At 41.3% G+C, this 12,500-nt stretch overlaps 1 protein-coding gene across 7 annotated transcripts in view; it reads right to left on the bottom strand.

The window, feature by feature from the left end:
* HUWE1 (HECT, UBA and WWE domain containing E3 ubiquitin protein ligase 1) overlaps positions 1 to 12,377 on the bottom strand; it is a gene marked incomplete at its 5' end in the record, with an annotated part of 45,149 nt that extends 32,772 nt beyond the window's left edge. For 6 of the 7 annotated variants that reach the window (XM_070117542.1, XM_070117543.1, XM_070117545.1 and 3 more), the window contains 22 exon segments: positions 915 to 1,059; positions 1,259 to 1,462; positions 1,688 to 1,821; positions 2,018 to 2,241; positions 2,364 to 2,521; positions 2,857 to 3,033; positions 3,250 to 3,465; positions 3,584 to 3,942; positions 4,144 to 4,321; positions 4,736 to 4,976; positions 5,125 to 5,528; positions 5,656 to 5,823; positions 6,359 to 6,667; positions 7,063 to 7,194; positions 7,368 to 7,519; positions 7,968 to 8,169; positions 9,546 to 9,995; positions 10,164 to 10,405; positions 10,620 to 10,896; positions 11,048 to 11,278; positions 11,432 to 11,875; positions 12,032 to 12,377. In XM_070117542.1, coding sequence (XP_069973643.1) covers positions 915 to 1,059; positions 1,259 to 1,462; positions 1,688 to 1,821; positions 2,018 to 2,241; positions 2,364 to 2,521; positions 2,857 to 3,033; positions 3,250 to 3,465; positions 3,584 to 3,942; positions 4,144 to 4,321; positions 4,736 to 4,976; positions 5,125 to 5,528; positions 5,656 to 5,823; positions 6,359 to 6,667; positions 7,063 to 7,194; positions 7,368 to 7,519; positions 7,968 to 8,169; positions 9,546 to 9,995; positions 10,164 to 10,405; positions 10,620 to 10,896; positions 11,048 to 11,278; positions 11,432 to 11,875; positions 12,032 to 12,377 — 5,393 coding nt within the window. 7 annotated transcript variants of the gene reach the window in all.
* Positions 12,378 to 12,500: the final 123 nt, after the last annotated feature.

Below are 12,500 nucleotides of genomic sequence, written 5' to 3'. Positions count from 1 at the left end.
TATACTTGATGTTTTGATAAACAATACCAACATAATTTAATTGGCTATATGAAGATATTCCTCCAAAATTGGTGAAATGATTCTCATGCACTAAAATGTTTGAAAAAAAGGATGCATCTTATAGGCCAGCAAATATGGACGTTCACATTATCTCAGAATCCACCTATTTATAACCTCTCTTTCTTCTGCACTCGTTTCAAAAACGATTTCTGGATTATAAAATAAACCTGTTACTTATTTTTATCACTCATTAGCCACTACGACTAATCAGCAAATCCAATAGTATCTACTCTAGCACTCAAACCATATATACATTATATACCATGTATGGATATATGGCCCTTGTGCAAAGCCCACTAATGAGGCTGGACAGTATTTACTATTGATAATCAATTGTTCAAACTTCATTCTTGTAATCTCTAACTCCCTACAAAACTTTCCAATTATTCAAACTTGTTTCTCGTAACTTCTGACTCCCCTACATAACTTTCCATCATCAAAAAACGATTTCAAGCTAACAATTCTATATCTACAGCTATGATTCACATTTCAAAACATGCAATGCTTTCAGATAATAATTCTATTGTTTACTGCTACCTATCTTTTTTTTCTTTTCCACAAAAGTACACATGCAACCAGCAGAATGTAAACATCCACTTGCAAAGAAAGAAAGAAAACGAAGATCTCATCTGTGGGGCTACTGCACATATCTACAATTACAATTCAATATATAATAGATAAGAACTAGTCCATGATGCATATTAAAGAGACAAAATAAACCAAAAATAGCAAAGCACAACCAGGCCGAAACCAAGCGAGCAAGACCTGACCATTATAGCCAAACTAATCTAACAAATACCACTATCTACCAATCCTACTGCATGTGCAAAAAGAAAACATCCTCCACCACTAACCACCATCCTCCTCTTCCTCCTCCTCCTCCTCCACCTCTTCGTCATCATTATCGTCGTCTGCTTCTTCGTCTTCTCTCTCTTCTGAAGATTCGGAAGACGAATCCTCCTGCTCTTCGTTTCCTCCTGCTTCTCCTTCATCTAGGAACTGAAAAAGGATATTACACTTAAACAATGTCTCGTCAATATACATTTGTTGAAATGGGAACCAAACAATACATCAATTCAGTTCTATTTTCGTGTACAGTGTGAGTGTGACTGAATGTGACTGGGTAGATGAATATATATTCTAGTACATATGATACATAAGGGAATTTTTCTTTTTTAAAGCTTCCCACACAACTAACCTGACTTTCGGAATGAGTCACCATCCGTGAGTCATGGAGGGTGTCATCTGTGTCCATGGGGGGATCGTGGTCAATGACGTAGGTGACCGTTGCAGCCACAGAATCACGGTGTTGCTGTGTTCTTCCCCCTCCAGCGCCTTCTTCAAGCAGCTGGTCGAGGATCTCTTCCAGACCAGCCTCATCCCCTTCTACTAGAGTGCTATCCTGTGAGCATAAATTGAAACAATCAGACCCAACACAAATACTGAAACTTTGAGATACTAAAAGTAAGAGAAATAAAAACATACAAATGGAGAAAATTACAAATTTCACTCTGAAAATTTACATTTTCATATTACATCTCCAAGACCATTTTTCATAAGTTGAAGCAACCAGACAAAAAATAAAAAAATGACAAGTGTGAACTTAAATCCTGGAAGTCACACTAACCTCATTTGGATGTGCATCTGAGGATGGTTCCAGGCTCTCTCCAGCGCCTGATATATCATGTTCAGTATTCTCTGTGTCTTCTATATTGTCATCACCCTGTGCACGAGTTGCTTCACTATTGGTTGTACCCGTACCTGCAATTTGAAAAGAATCATAGTGATATACTACACCTATTTTGTAAAAGGCACTAAAGGAAAACTTCACCATAAAAATGCTTGATCAACATAGGGAAAATAAAATTGCTTAACTGATCAAGAATTGCCACAAAAGAAAAACTTCTACAAACAAATCTCTTATCAATGTAAGAGAACAAGGCAATCCTGGCCTTACCGATGGGTGGTTGCTGGTCATCGTGCTGTGGATATTTCTTTTTCGATGAAGAGGTCGGGACGAACGATGGGAGATTAACAATTCTTGAGACAAGTTCGAGTGGCTTGAGTGCAGCATTGATTGTGCCTGCCATGTTGGGTGAGGACAGGTCTAAGCTATGGGGTATTCTGGCGAGATCAGTCACTAGACCTTTGCGGACCATCACTCGGATCATGTTGTTCATTCTGTCAAGGGAAGTTAATTAGTCATACCTTATCTTAGACTTCAATTTTTCATGACACTAACCTTCATGTAAATACCCCTACTAATGAATATCCACATCTGTCAACTCTGCCTGAAAACATACCCATGTTGCTGCTGTTTGAAGCAGAGATTCGGTGGCTGATTCAACTGGGCGGGACAAGCCTCCATCATCGTGCAAATCAAACCCACGAGAGCCTGCAGTCTTGCATGTTTCTCGGCGCTCTCTGCAACAGCTGTTGCTCTTGCCAACGCTCCTTTAACCTGAAAGCACATAGAACTTAGCATGGGTGTGTAAACATAGGTATATTTTGCGGCTTCCTGAGTTTCTTGATTGGATAAGTCTACTAGAGTTTTAAATACCAAAATCATGTAAAAGACTCCAGCCTTCTGAAGATGGCATCCGGCACAACTGGATTATGAAGACACTTTTTGAGATACTTTTTATCTAATGTATTTGCCATATAAAAGTGCTAGAACTAGTTCTAATCACATACACTTTTACCCAAAAACAATAAGTCAGTAAATATCAAGATAAATAATATAAATAAATACAATAACAGTAACAACAACAATAATAATAACAATAAAAGCCTCACCTCTGTCACAAGTATTGTTTGTGCATCAGGAGCATGATTGCATGATGCGAGGGCAGCGATAAGTACACGCACATGACCTGCTGTGTCCTTATCTGCTGTTGAGCCACCACCAACCATATCTGAGGTAGGGCCACTGCATACCAAGTGGTCTAACATGTACGCCAATGCAGAACAATCCTAAGGAACAGGAGAAAAGGAAACATTTTATCAGCATGCACTCACATATTCTAAATCTACTTTTGGTGTGCTATTAATGTAATGGATATGTGATTTGGATTACGAATTAGTGTAATCCATTACTGTATAATAAAGGAAACGCTGGAATCAATAAAGGTTACTATTACTACGCTCTCCAAACAAGGAAAATTTACACAAAGAATACGTGAACCTTACCTCTGTGATTTTCTCATTAGCACCTGACGAATAGTGATGCTCTGTGACTAGTTTTGCACAACCAGCATAGGAGCGGACAAACTCCGCAATCAACTTGCAAATCAATGACTTTGACAGCAACGGTTTCTTCTTTTTGGCAGCATCATCCATTTTATCACTGGAGGGAGCTTTACTATCAGTTCCAGGTAACTTGTTGCTTTCACTATCCATTGGACTCTGCAATGTATATGATATTTACTAACAGGAAGAGAAGAAGGCTCCGAAGAGTAGCTATGAAAAGCAAGACTTCAAAATAAAATTATCCCCTGAAAACCCTGCTAGACTGCACTCTCACCTGTTCATCTGCTTCCTGAACAACCATGTCATTGGCAGAAGACGAACGGGATAAGTGAAGCTGTCTGCGAGCGCTACCACCAGTCGACCCGGTTCTCTCTTCTGTTGGCGTGGTGGTGGCAGCTACACTTGGGGCTACGGCAGAGCTTGGTGTTGTCGCAGTTGTAGATGCTGTGTCTGAATCATCACTGAGCGTTGTCAGTGCTTCCAGGAGGTCATGAATCAGCTGCTGTGGCTCTGAACTCAAGGGTATACCTGTGCTTGCCCCACTGCTGCTACCAGTCCCACTCGTGCTGCCTGTAGCTCCACTCCCAACGGCACTCTTGCCTCCAATACTCTTCATGAGAATACTGTCTTCACCTTTGGATTAATAATAAGATTAAATACAAACACTCAAGCTAGTATTGATTCATGAAATAATATTATTTGAAATTACTCCAAAATATTTTATCAATTTGCTTTCCAGGATGTGGGAATGAAAAAATATATGAAATAGAAAATACATAAATAATACTAATAAACAAAGAAACAAACAAAAACATTAGGTAATCTCCCACTTACTATTAGCTGACATAAGATTTCGCTTTAGTGTCATGTTAAGGTCAATGCGAAGGCACTGCTGTGTGATTTCGGTAAACAGCTGAGGATCCCTACAGGCTGCTGGTGCTAAGAGGCGTAACAAGTAGTGGAGCTCCTTGGCCCCTGACATGGTGTTGTTGCTTGCCGATGACCGCACCACCTGCAGCAAAATTCATCAGAAATTTTAATTTTCCCTCTAAATTATCACAGACTAGAAAAAGGTGAATTATACAATTTAATAAAAATTAATCAACTAAGGGAAGACCATCTACCACTCATGTTAAAAATTGATCCACAATTCTCTGCAGTCTATTTCTCTCTCTGCCTCAGTCTTTTTCTAAGTTATATCTACCCCCTCCTCTCTTCCACACTCTTTTTTCCTCCCTCCGTCCCTTCTCAATCCCCCCCCCCCTTCTCTCTCTCTCTCTCTCTCTCTCTCTCTCTCTCTCTCTCTCTCTCTCTCTCTCTCTCTCTCTCTCTCTCTCTCTCTCTCTACATATATATCTATCCCTCTCTCTATATATATCTCTATCTACCTATCTCTATCTCTCAACAATGTTGGCAACAAACAAACCTTTTCCATAGTATAACGCAATGTGGCTGGTTCCTCCAAGACGTGTCTCATGAGAAGAGCTGCCAGATTATGGAAACCCCAGAAACCTGAGGACTCAGTCAGGGATAGCAAGGTGCGCACACCCCCAAGACTGGCAAAGAGGCATGCCTGCTCCCAAACACGGGTGATTCTCAGGCACAGTCGCATCAGGGCATGGAGAGTATCTGGCTCTACACCCAGCTTGATGAAACCAACACAGGCTCTGTGGGTTGGCAATTATGATCATTATCTTTTCAATCACGTAGGCAATAATGCAAAAGTTTAGCAGTCTTTTACAATAGGAATGGATCTTGCATAATCATCGATATATTCAGAAATTATTAACACTATGGCACTGTTGCTAAACTCACCTAATCATGGCTTCTTGATGAGCTTCTGTCAAACCATCAACAGCCGTCAAGTCCAAGTTGTTCATGTCTGTTGAAGCAGAAGCTGTCGTTTCCTCTCCATCCTCGCACTCCATCTTCTCATCTGCCTCTGGAGCAACAGTAACAGGAGCTGGCTGAACGTCTACCTCTGGACCCATGGCGGCCACCAGGGTCACTGCTTCCGTTACGGCCTCTGCCCCTTCCTCCTTTTTGGATTCTTCCTCCGAGGAGGTTGTTTTCTTTGAGTCTGTCTGGCTGTCGTCATCTGTGGGAGGGGCACTCTCCTCCTTGGCCATGATTGCTGGCAACTTCTTCTTCTGCTCAGCAATTACTTTGTCCTTGATGGTAATCATGACAGGACGACGATTTCCTGATTCCTCATTAACCTGGTAAATGAATTCAGAAAATGTTCAACATATAGGTAGAACATATTATATTCCTTTGTCATGTCCAAATTTGCATCTAAATATGCAATTGTCTAAAGAGTAAATCTATACAGATGGAAAGCCTTACCTGGACCATAGAATTGAACTGTATGGTGTACTTTCTTCTCCCATTGATAATTCTGATGCTAGTTTCACCTGCCCAGTATGCATCATCAATTGTTTTATTGTTGCTAGCTGAGTAAGCACACCATTTCAATGTACTCATATCAAACCACTTCCAGACATGATTACAAAGCTGAAAGAAAAGATAATCATATTTCAAAACAAAATACCACAATAACAATAATATATATACTTTGCCTTTCTTCAATTGTCACAACAACATACTCTCTACATCGGAGAGGACATCCACTAAATCGTTAAATAACAAGTGACATGAAGTCACATCATAAGCCCTGGTCCAAGCAACAGGGATAGAACTTTAGGAGCCCAGCTGTGAACCATACATTAAAGGAGATATAGAGGAGCATGAGCTAGCACAGTTGAAATTTTACCAGTTGTGAATGGATAAAAAAGTTTTCCTTATTAATAATACAGTATCCTTTTAACTGTCTATGAATTAAATGGAAAGGGTTCCTTTTTACTGGAAATAATCACATGGTAATGACAATAATTACGTACAGAACTTTATAAGTAATGCAAAATAGTGACTTCCAACACGTCAAACTGCATTTGTGTTAGCAGTCACTATTTTGACTGATTTCCTTCATGTCCATTTCACCTTCTAGAAAAACAAACACGATGTTTGATAAAAAATACACCTGTCCTACCTTGCTCACAGCCGCTCTTCTCTTGGTGGCAATGGACAGCTTCTCGTACAGGTCGAGCAGGAGGAGACCAGGAGAGAGCCACTTGGGAGTGCCCGAGCTTTCGGCATCCTTGTCCTTCTCCTTGTCTTTCTCCTTGCTTTGCGTGGGTGTAGGCGCCGGGGGTAATGAACCAGCTACTGGCGTGGATGCGGGTTGAGTTGGTGAAGGTGGGTTGGCTGCCATAGTTGCATGCGTCAGTGTGAAGAGATTGATAAGGGTGTCTACCAACCCTGCACGTTCCATAGCCCTTGCGCAGCCTCTCTTCATCTCCTAATAAACAATGGAGAATTTGTATGTATTATAGAACAACTCTTTTTTTTTTATCAGTGCTCGAAACAAAATCTTGAATTCAGTGCAAAGTGATAGTGAAAATATGGGAGGGGGAGGGAGGGAGGGAGGGAGAGAGAGAGAGAGAGGGAGAGAGAGAGGGAGAGAGAGAGGGAGAGAGAGGGAGAGAGAGAGAGAGAGAGAGAGAGAGAGAGAGAGAGAGAGAGAGAGAGAGAGAGAGAGAGAGAGAGAGAGAGAGAGAGAGAGAGAGAGAGAGAGAGCCAGAGAGAGAGAGAGAGAGAGAGAGAGAGAGAGAGAGAGAAAGGGGGGGGGGGATCTAAAATATAAATCCAGGCTCAACAAGAAATTATGAAAGCTACTATCCAGAAAGAACTTACCTCAAACAAAAGAGTGACAAGATGTAATCTGACTGCGAACTTTGCAGCCAGAGCAGAGGAACACAAAAGCTCCACACTTTCTGGCGCAGATAGCGTTCCACTTAAGAGGAGTTGGCCTGCTTGACTACTTATCTGCGAACAGACATAAAAAGTAAAAGAGGTGATCGAGAAATGATTTAACCTTTATCTTTTGTAGGTCATGACTTGTTGTGTAGTTATTATATCTACTTGTTTCTTGGTCTACCAACCGAGGCATGCAAGAATCAGGCTTAAAAATCTTTTCCATGACCTTTTAGCACACTGACCTGGTTAATGAGTGTAGTGAGCATGTTGTCTCTCCACTGGCTACCATTTCTAGTTGCGCAAGTTGTGAGGAGTTCGCACACTTTGTACACCATCTGTGGTTGCACATCCAGCTGACTCAGGCAACCTTCGAGGACACACTCACAGAATTTGTCTGCAACACATTCAAAAGGGTTTTAGTTTGTATGGCCTTGACTCACTGAATTTGCAGTAAATTTTACAATATGGATATTCAGAGTACATTTTCATGTTAACATTAACTACGAGACTTCTCTATCACTTCTGTAAACCATGAAGTAATCATTACTCATTCCTGCATCAGCCCTCAAAAGCCTTTCAAATTCCAATGACTTCATTTCTTCATCTCCATAGAAAACTGATAAACATTAATTCTTCCTTCTTAGTTTTCACAATTTTAAGTGAAACAATTCAGCTTCGAAATGTGACCAAACATTTTAACATAAATAAAACTATACATCTATTCATTTCAAGTGATTTTTTGCTGTGTCTAGTGAATGTAAAGTCCACATGACACCCTAATAATTGATGAATAGCTGAACCCTCAAGAGTTTTCCCCATCGCCTTTCTTCCCCCACACTCACCAAGTGTGCTCTTGCTGAGGGGTTCGTCATCCTCTTCCTTTGGCGGGACAACTGGTGGCTTGGAGACTGAACTGGCCTGCTGACCACTGCTGCTACCGCTGCCGCTGCTTCCCGACACTTGCACATTCTCTCCCAGGGACATTGCGATTGCCTGTAGCATCTGATCTTCCTCGGTTAATTCCATATCCCCACCTGACCCAACCTACAACGTGATAACATTTTCACTTTATCACTTCAATATCATGATGTATGCATTTACACTAACTAATTCTCAAGCATCATTTGCATCATGTTTCTCTAAAGCTTCTAAATGGTACTTCATCACATATAGAACTCAATATACACATACACATACTGAGTACTTCTTAATCTTTACATATAGGTACTTGAAAACATTGCAAATCACACCATAACATAACTCGCATTTATTTATCATCCTTCATAATTAGGAAAAAAAAAAATAAATAAATAAAACTATAAAAAAAAAGTCAAAATGAGGCTACATCCATCTTATTTTCCCATTCCTAACACACAAAGCCGGCACGCATGTTCTCCAAGGCTGGCACCGAGGCAAAGGTGGCGCTCAACCCCAGCGTCTCCACTCTCAAGCAAGATCAGAGGTCGGGAGCTATTTTGACATATACACCTGCCTTCGGTTGGCCTGTAACAACTTTAACGCTTGAAACCATTATAATGAGAAAAATTTCATTGAAAAATATACATGTATTAAAAAAAGAAAAAAAGAAAAGATAAAATATTTGGTTTCAGTTATCACTAACATGGGTTAATATTTTGGATCTACTCTCCCTATAACTAACTAATCTTGGCATACATTTAATACTTGAATGTGTTATAATATAAAGGGGAAAAAAGCAGAATGTTTCAACTAATGGGCAAAAAAAGCTTCGCTAAACTAATCCCCTCTCTTTAAAATCACTAAAGTTCAATGAAATTTCCTACATTTCACTGGTACCCAAAAACCTCCATGACATTTATTCTTATACCTAATGGTTGCAAAATCACAGTTGACTTTTAGGACTTTATAATGACAAGTATGCTCATAGGGTAGTCTGTTTACAGACTACCCTATGAACAATTGTATAAAACTATAGTTAAGAAAAAGGTAAACAAAATATCATATTAAAAAACCATATGATCTATTTCTAACTCCACAATTATCCTATTCAGTAATCTACTTATTCAACTACTGGTTATCATTTTACGTAACTTTGGCATAAGAGTGTGGCTACAATTATCAGACAAGTAGTTCCAATTCCACATTAATCAATTCATGATGTTAAAAATAAGAAGAATGATTCATAGTACCAATATCATCAAAAAGGTCTTCATTTTGTCTTTTCCCTTATTTGCTTAAGAGCATTATCATTATGTACATTATACTTTATATTTCTCTTGGTTGACACTTTTCAAATCTGAACTGTCAAAACCCTCCTGTATCTACAAATAGTACAATCTTTTTTTATCTATCTTTAATAAAAGTATCTTTTATTTCAAATCTCTTAAAGGTAAAAATGGTAAAAATCTTGCCTTGTAGGCAGAGCTAAAAAAAGTGCTTACCCCAACTGGGTCCATGATTGGATTCATCAAAAGGTATTCGGTTGCCTGCTGCAAGGTGTGACTCTGCGCGATGGCCTCCAGGCACCTCTCTCGTGGGAATCCCATGTCCATGAGTGCCTGCAACTGCTGCTGGTTCACCTCTGGCTCGGCTGGTGCCTGGCTGACTGGATCCCCATGATTTGTGATTCCCAGTGCCACTGCTGCAGCTGCTGCTACTGATGCCGCTGGTGTGCCGGCAGTCGTAGCGGTGGTTGTGGTTGTAGTGGTGGTGGTGCTGCTGGTGGTGGAGGTGCTGGATGTGGTCTCCTTCTCCAGGGCCAGGCGCTCTTGGATGATGGTCTCCCCCTTGAGGACCGAGCACAGGATCACCAGCACAGACTCAGAGATCCTAACCCCGTACGACTTCAGTGGCTTCTTGTTCCATAACTTCATCACAGCCTCAAAGGCAAGCTGTCAAAGAAATTATTTGCCATGAAGAACATACATAATTTCTGTGAAAAACAAAAACAGTGAAGAAGACAGTGTAATCCTACTCCAACTGACAAGCCACAACTCTTCAAATAAATGGATATGAGAATTCAATGCATAAGTCACAATAAGTCACCTCCTCAATCTCACCTTCTGAATGTGAATTAGGAACTTGAGAGGACTGAATGGCTGGTAGCCTGGCTGGGAAGACTTGGCAGGCAGGGAATGTGGCGAGTCAAGCATGGTCCGGGGATTCACTAATCGCTCCAACAGGAAGAGCCAGGTGTCCAAGAACTCTCCCGTCCCCTCGGGCAGCTCTCCTGAGTCCAGGCCATCCTGCGTCTGCATTGTCCCTCCAGCACTTATGGCCCACTCGAAGGTATCAAAGAAAGCTGTGGGTAAAAGGAACTTTTAAAATAGAATTTACATGTATTCTGTTGCAGTGTATTGCAAGTTATAAAGAATGCAAAAGACCAATACAGAAAAATTATTCATAACATTACCCAACCTATTATTACTGTTTTGTCTTTTCCAAAACCTTTACATATATAACTACAGGTCTTCACAAATCTTATTACCTAACCATGTTTATGCATAAAAGCCCACCTTTAAGGCCCTGAGAAGTCATGAAGTACTGAAGCATCAGGTGGTACGGCATCTTCTTGTCGTCAAAGAGCATGGGGTTGGTGAACCGCACTGAGCAGATGAGAAAAGTGAGACGGAACTTTGGTAGAGGGGATGCTGGAGGGGGACTCCATGACAGGCCTGCATTAAGGAGGTTGGCCAGAGCTGATGCTACAGCTCGTGCCGATGTAGATGGAGGAGTCAACGGGGTTGCGACCTGCTGGCCTCTTCGCTGTCTCAGGGGAGATCCTACACAGAGCTGAGAGAGGACACAGTTATCAATCTCCCTTCCCAGGCAAAACAATCATACAAAATTCAACAGTCAAACATACATGTTAACACTACCTTCCCACTGTTTCGATAAAAAGAAAGAAGAGAGCAAACAATAAGAATAATTTATAAAGTCTTACCTTGACCAGAAGTCCAAACAACTCTGCCAAAGCTTTTCCTAATCTTGAAGCCGACGACAAGAGTGGCTTGATAAGTTTCATTTGGTGCTGTGTGGCTGCGGACTGCTGCCTCGTCGGGCTGTCTCCACTAGCCCCCTCACCTGATGGGGTGCTGGCCTCAGTTCCCATCTTCACTGTGTCTGTTTCCATAACCTCCATAGCTACAGCTTCTCCACGGCCACCCTCTTCACCCTGGTGGGGTTAAAATTGTTGTTACTAAAGATGTCTATACACAAGGAGAAAAACTAACTCATCTAATCTTGATTTAACACACACACGTAAATATACACGGACAAACACACCCAAACATCTTCAGTTATATAGCGAATCAACATGCAAACTTACTCTTAGGTCAGGAGGAAGTAATTTATCTGTGTCTTCCTTGCCAAAGAGACAGCCAGCTGGCAGAGCATCATCAGAGCAGAGGGCCAACAGAACAGTCGACTCCCATACCAGTGACGTGTAGAGCTGAGTGAGGCCGGCCAATACCCGCAGACCCAGCTCTGTGCCCCATTGGTTGATGGACACCTGTCGGATTTCTGTCTGGCCAGTACGACACACATGAACAAGCATCATGATATATGCGTGAACTGCACTTAGTGTGTGGAGAAGAGGGGTGGCCTGAGGGAACGCTGTTGCTTCGCCCGGGGTGGGTGCCGAGGCCAGCTCTCTCAGGAGGACAGAACCCCCTGGGGACGGTAAAGGCTGGTGCAAGGGAGCAAGAGCTTCGAGCTTCTCATTCAGACACTGAAGCCCACGCTGCAGGACTCCGCTTTCATGAGCAAGATTCTGAAATTGATAAAGAGAATGGACTAAAATATTCTGAAGGAAAGACAATTATCAGCTATACTCCATCACAAAATAATACAATTAAAAACAAAAGAAGCTAAAGGTCAATTCTTCATTTATAAATAACTTCTCAAACACACACAGTTTCCAACTTACCAGAATAGACTTGCAGACAGAAGCGACTGACTGACACGCCTGAGATACTGGGAAATCTATTGGAAGGTTTGGCAACCCTAAAATGCCCAGCAGTGGAACAAGGCCCTTTTGTGCAACAAATTCTTTACAATGGTCATCCGTGGAGTTGTTACTTAAAATTGCATCAACGAATTTCATCACATTTAGGACATAATCGACTAATGGAACAGGGCGTTTTTCTCCCGTAGTGGTGTCTGTAGGCGGTACATCTTCCCTCTGCCCTGAAGAGACAGGAGGGCCAGTTACTCCTGCTTCTCTCTCCTCTTCTTCCTCTTCCTCTTCATCACTAGAATTATCATTGGTTGTCCTGTGGATAAAACGAATATGGAAATTACCATTAACTTTAAAACACAGAAAAAACACTTATTAGATTCCGAGAAAGAAATCAACCTTTCTACATTTCAACCCAATCATAAAAAATTACAATACT

The sequence above is a fragment of the Penaeus vannamei genome, chromosome 40, assembly GCF_042767895.1.
Source record: "Penaeus vannamei isolate JL-2024 chromosome 40, ASM4276789v1, whole genome shotgun sequence".
Lineage (NCBI taxonomy): Eukaryota > Metazoa > Arthropoda > Malacostraca > Decapoda > Penaeidae > Penaeus > Penaeus vannamei.
The sequence above is the reverse complement of the archived record's forward strand: the minus strand, read 5'-3'. Positions and strand labels throughout refer to the sequence as shown.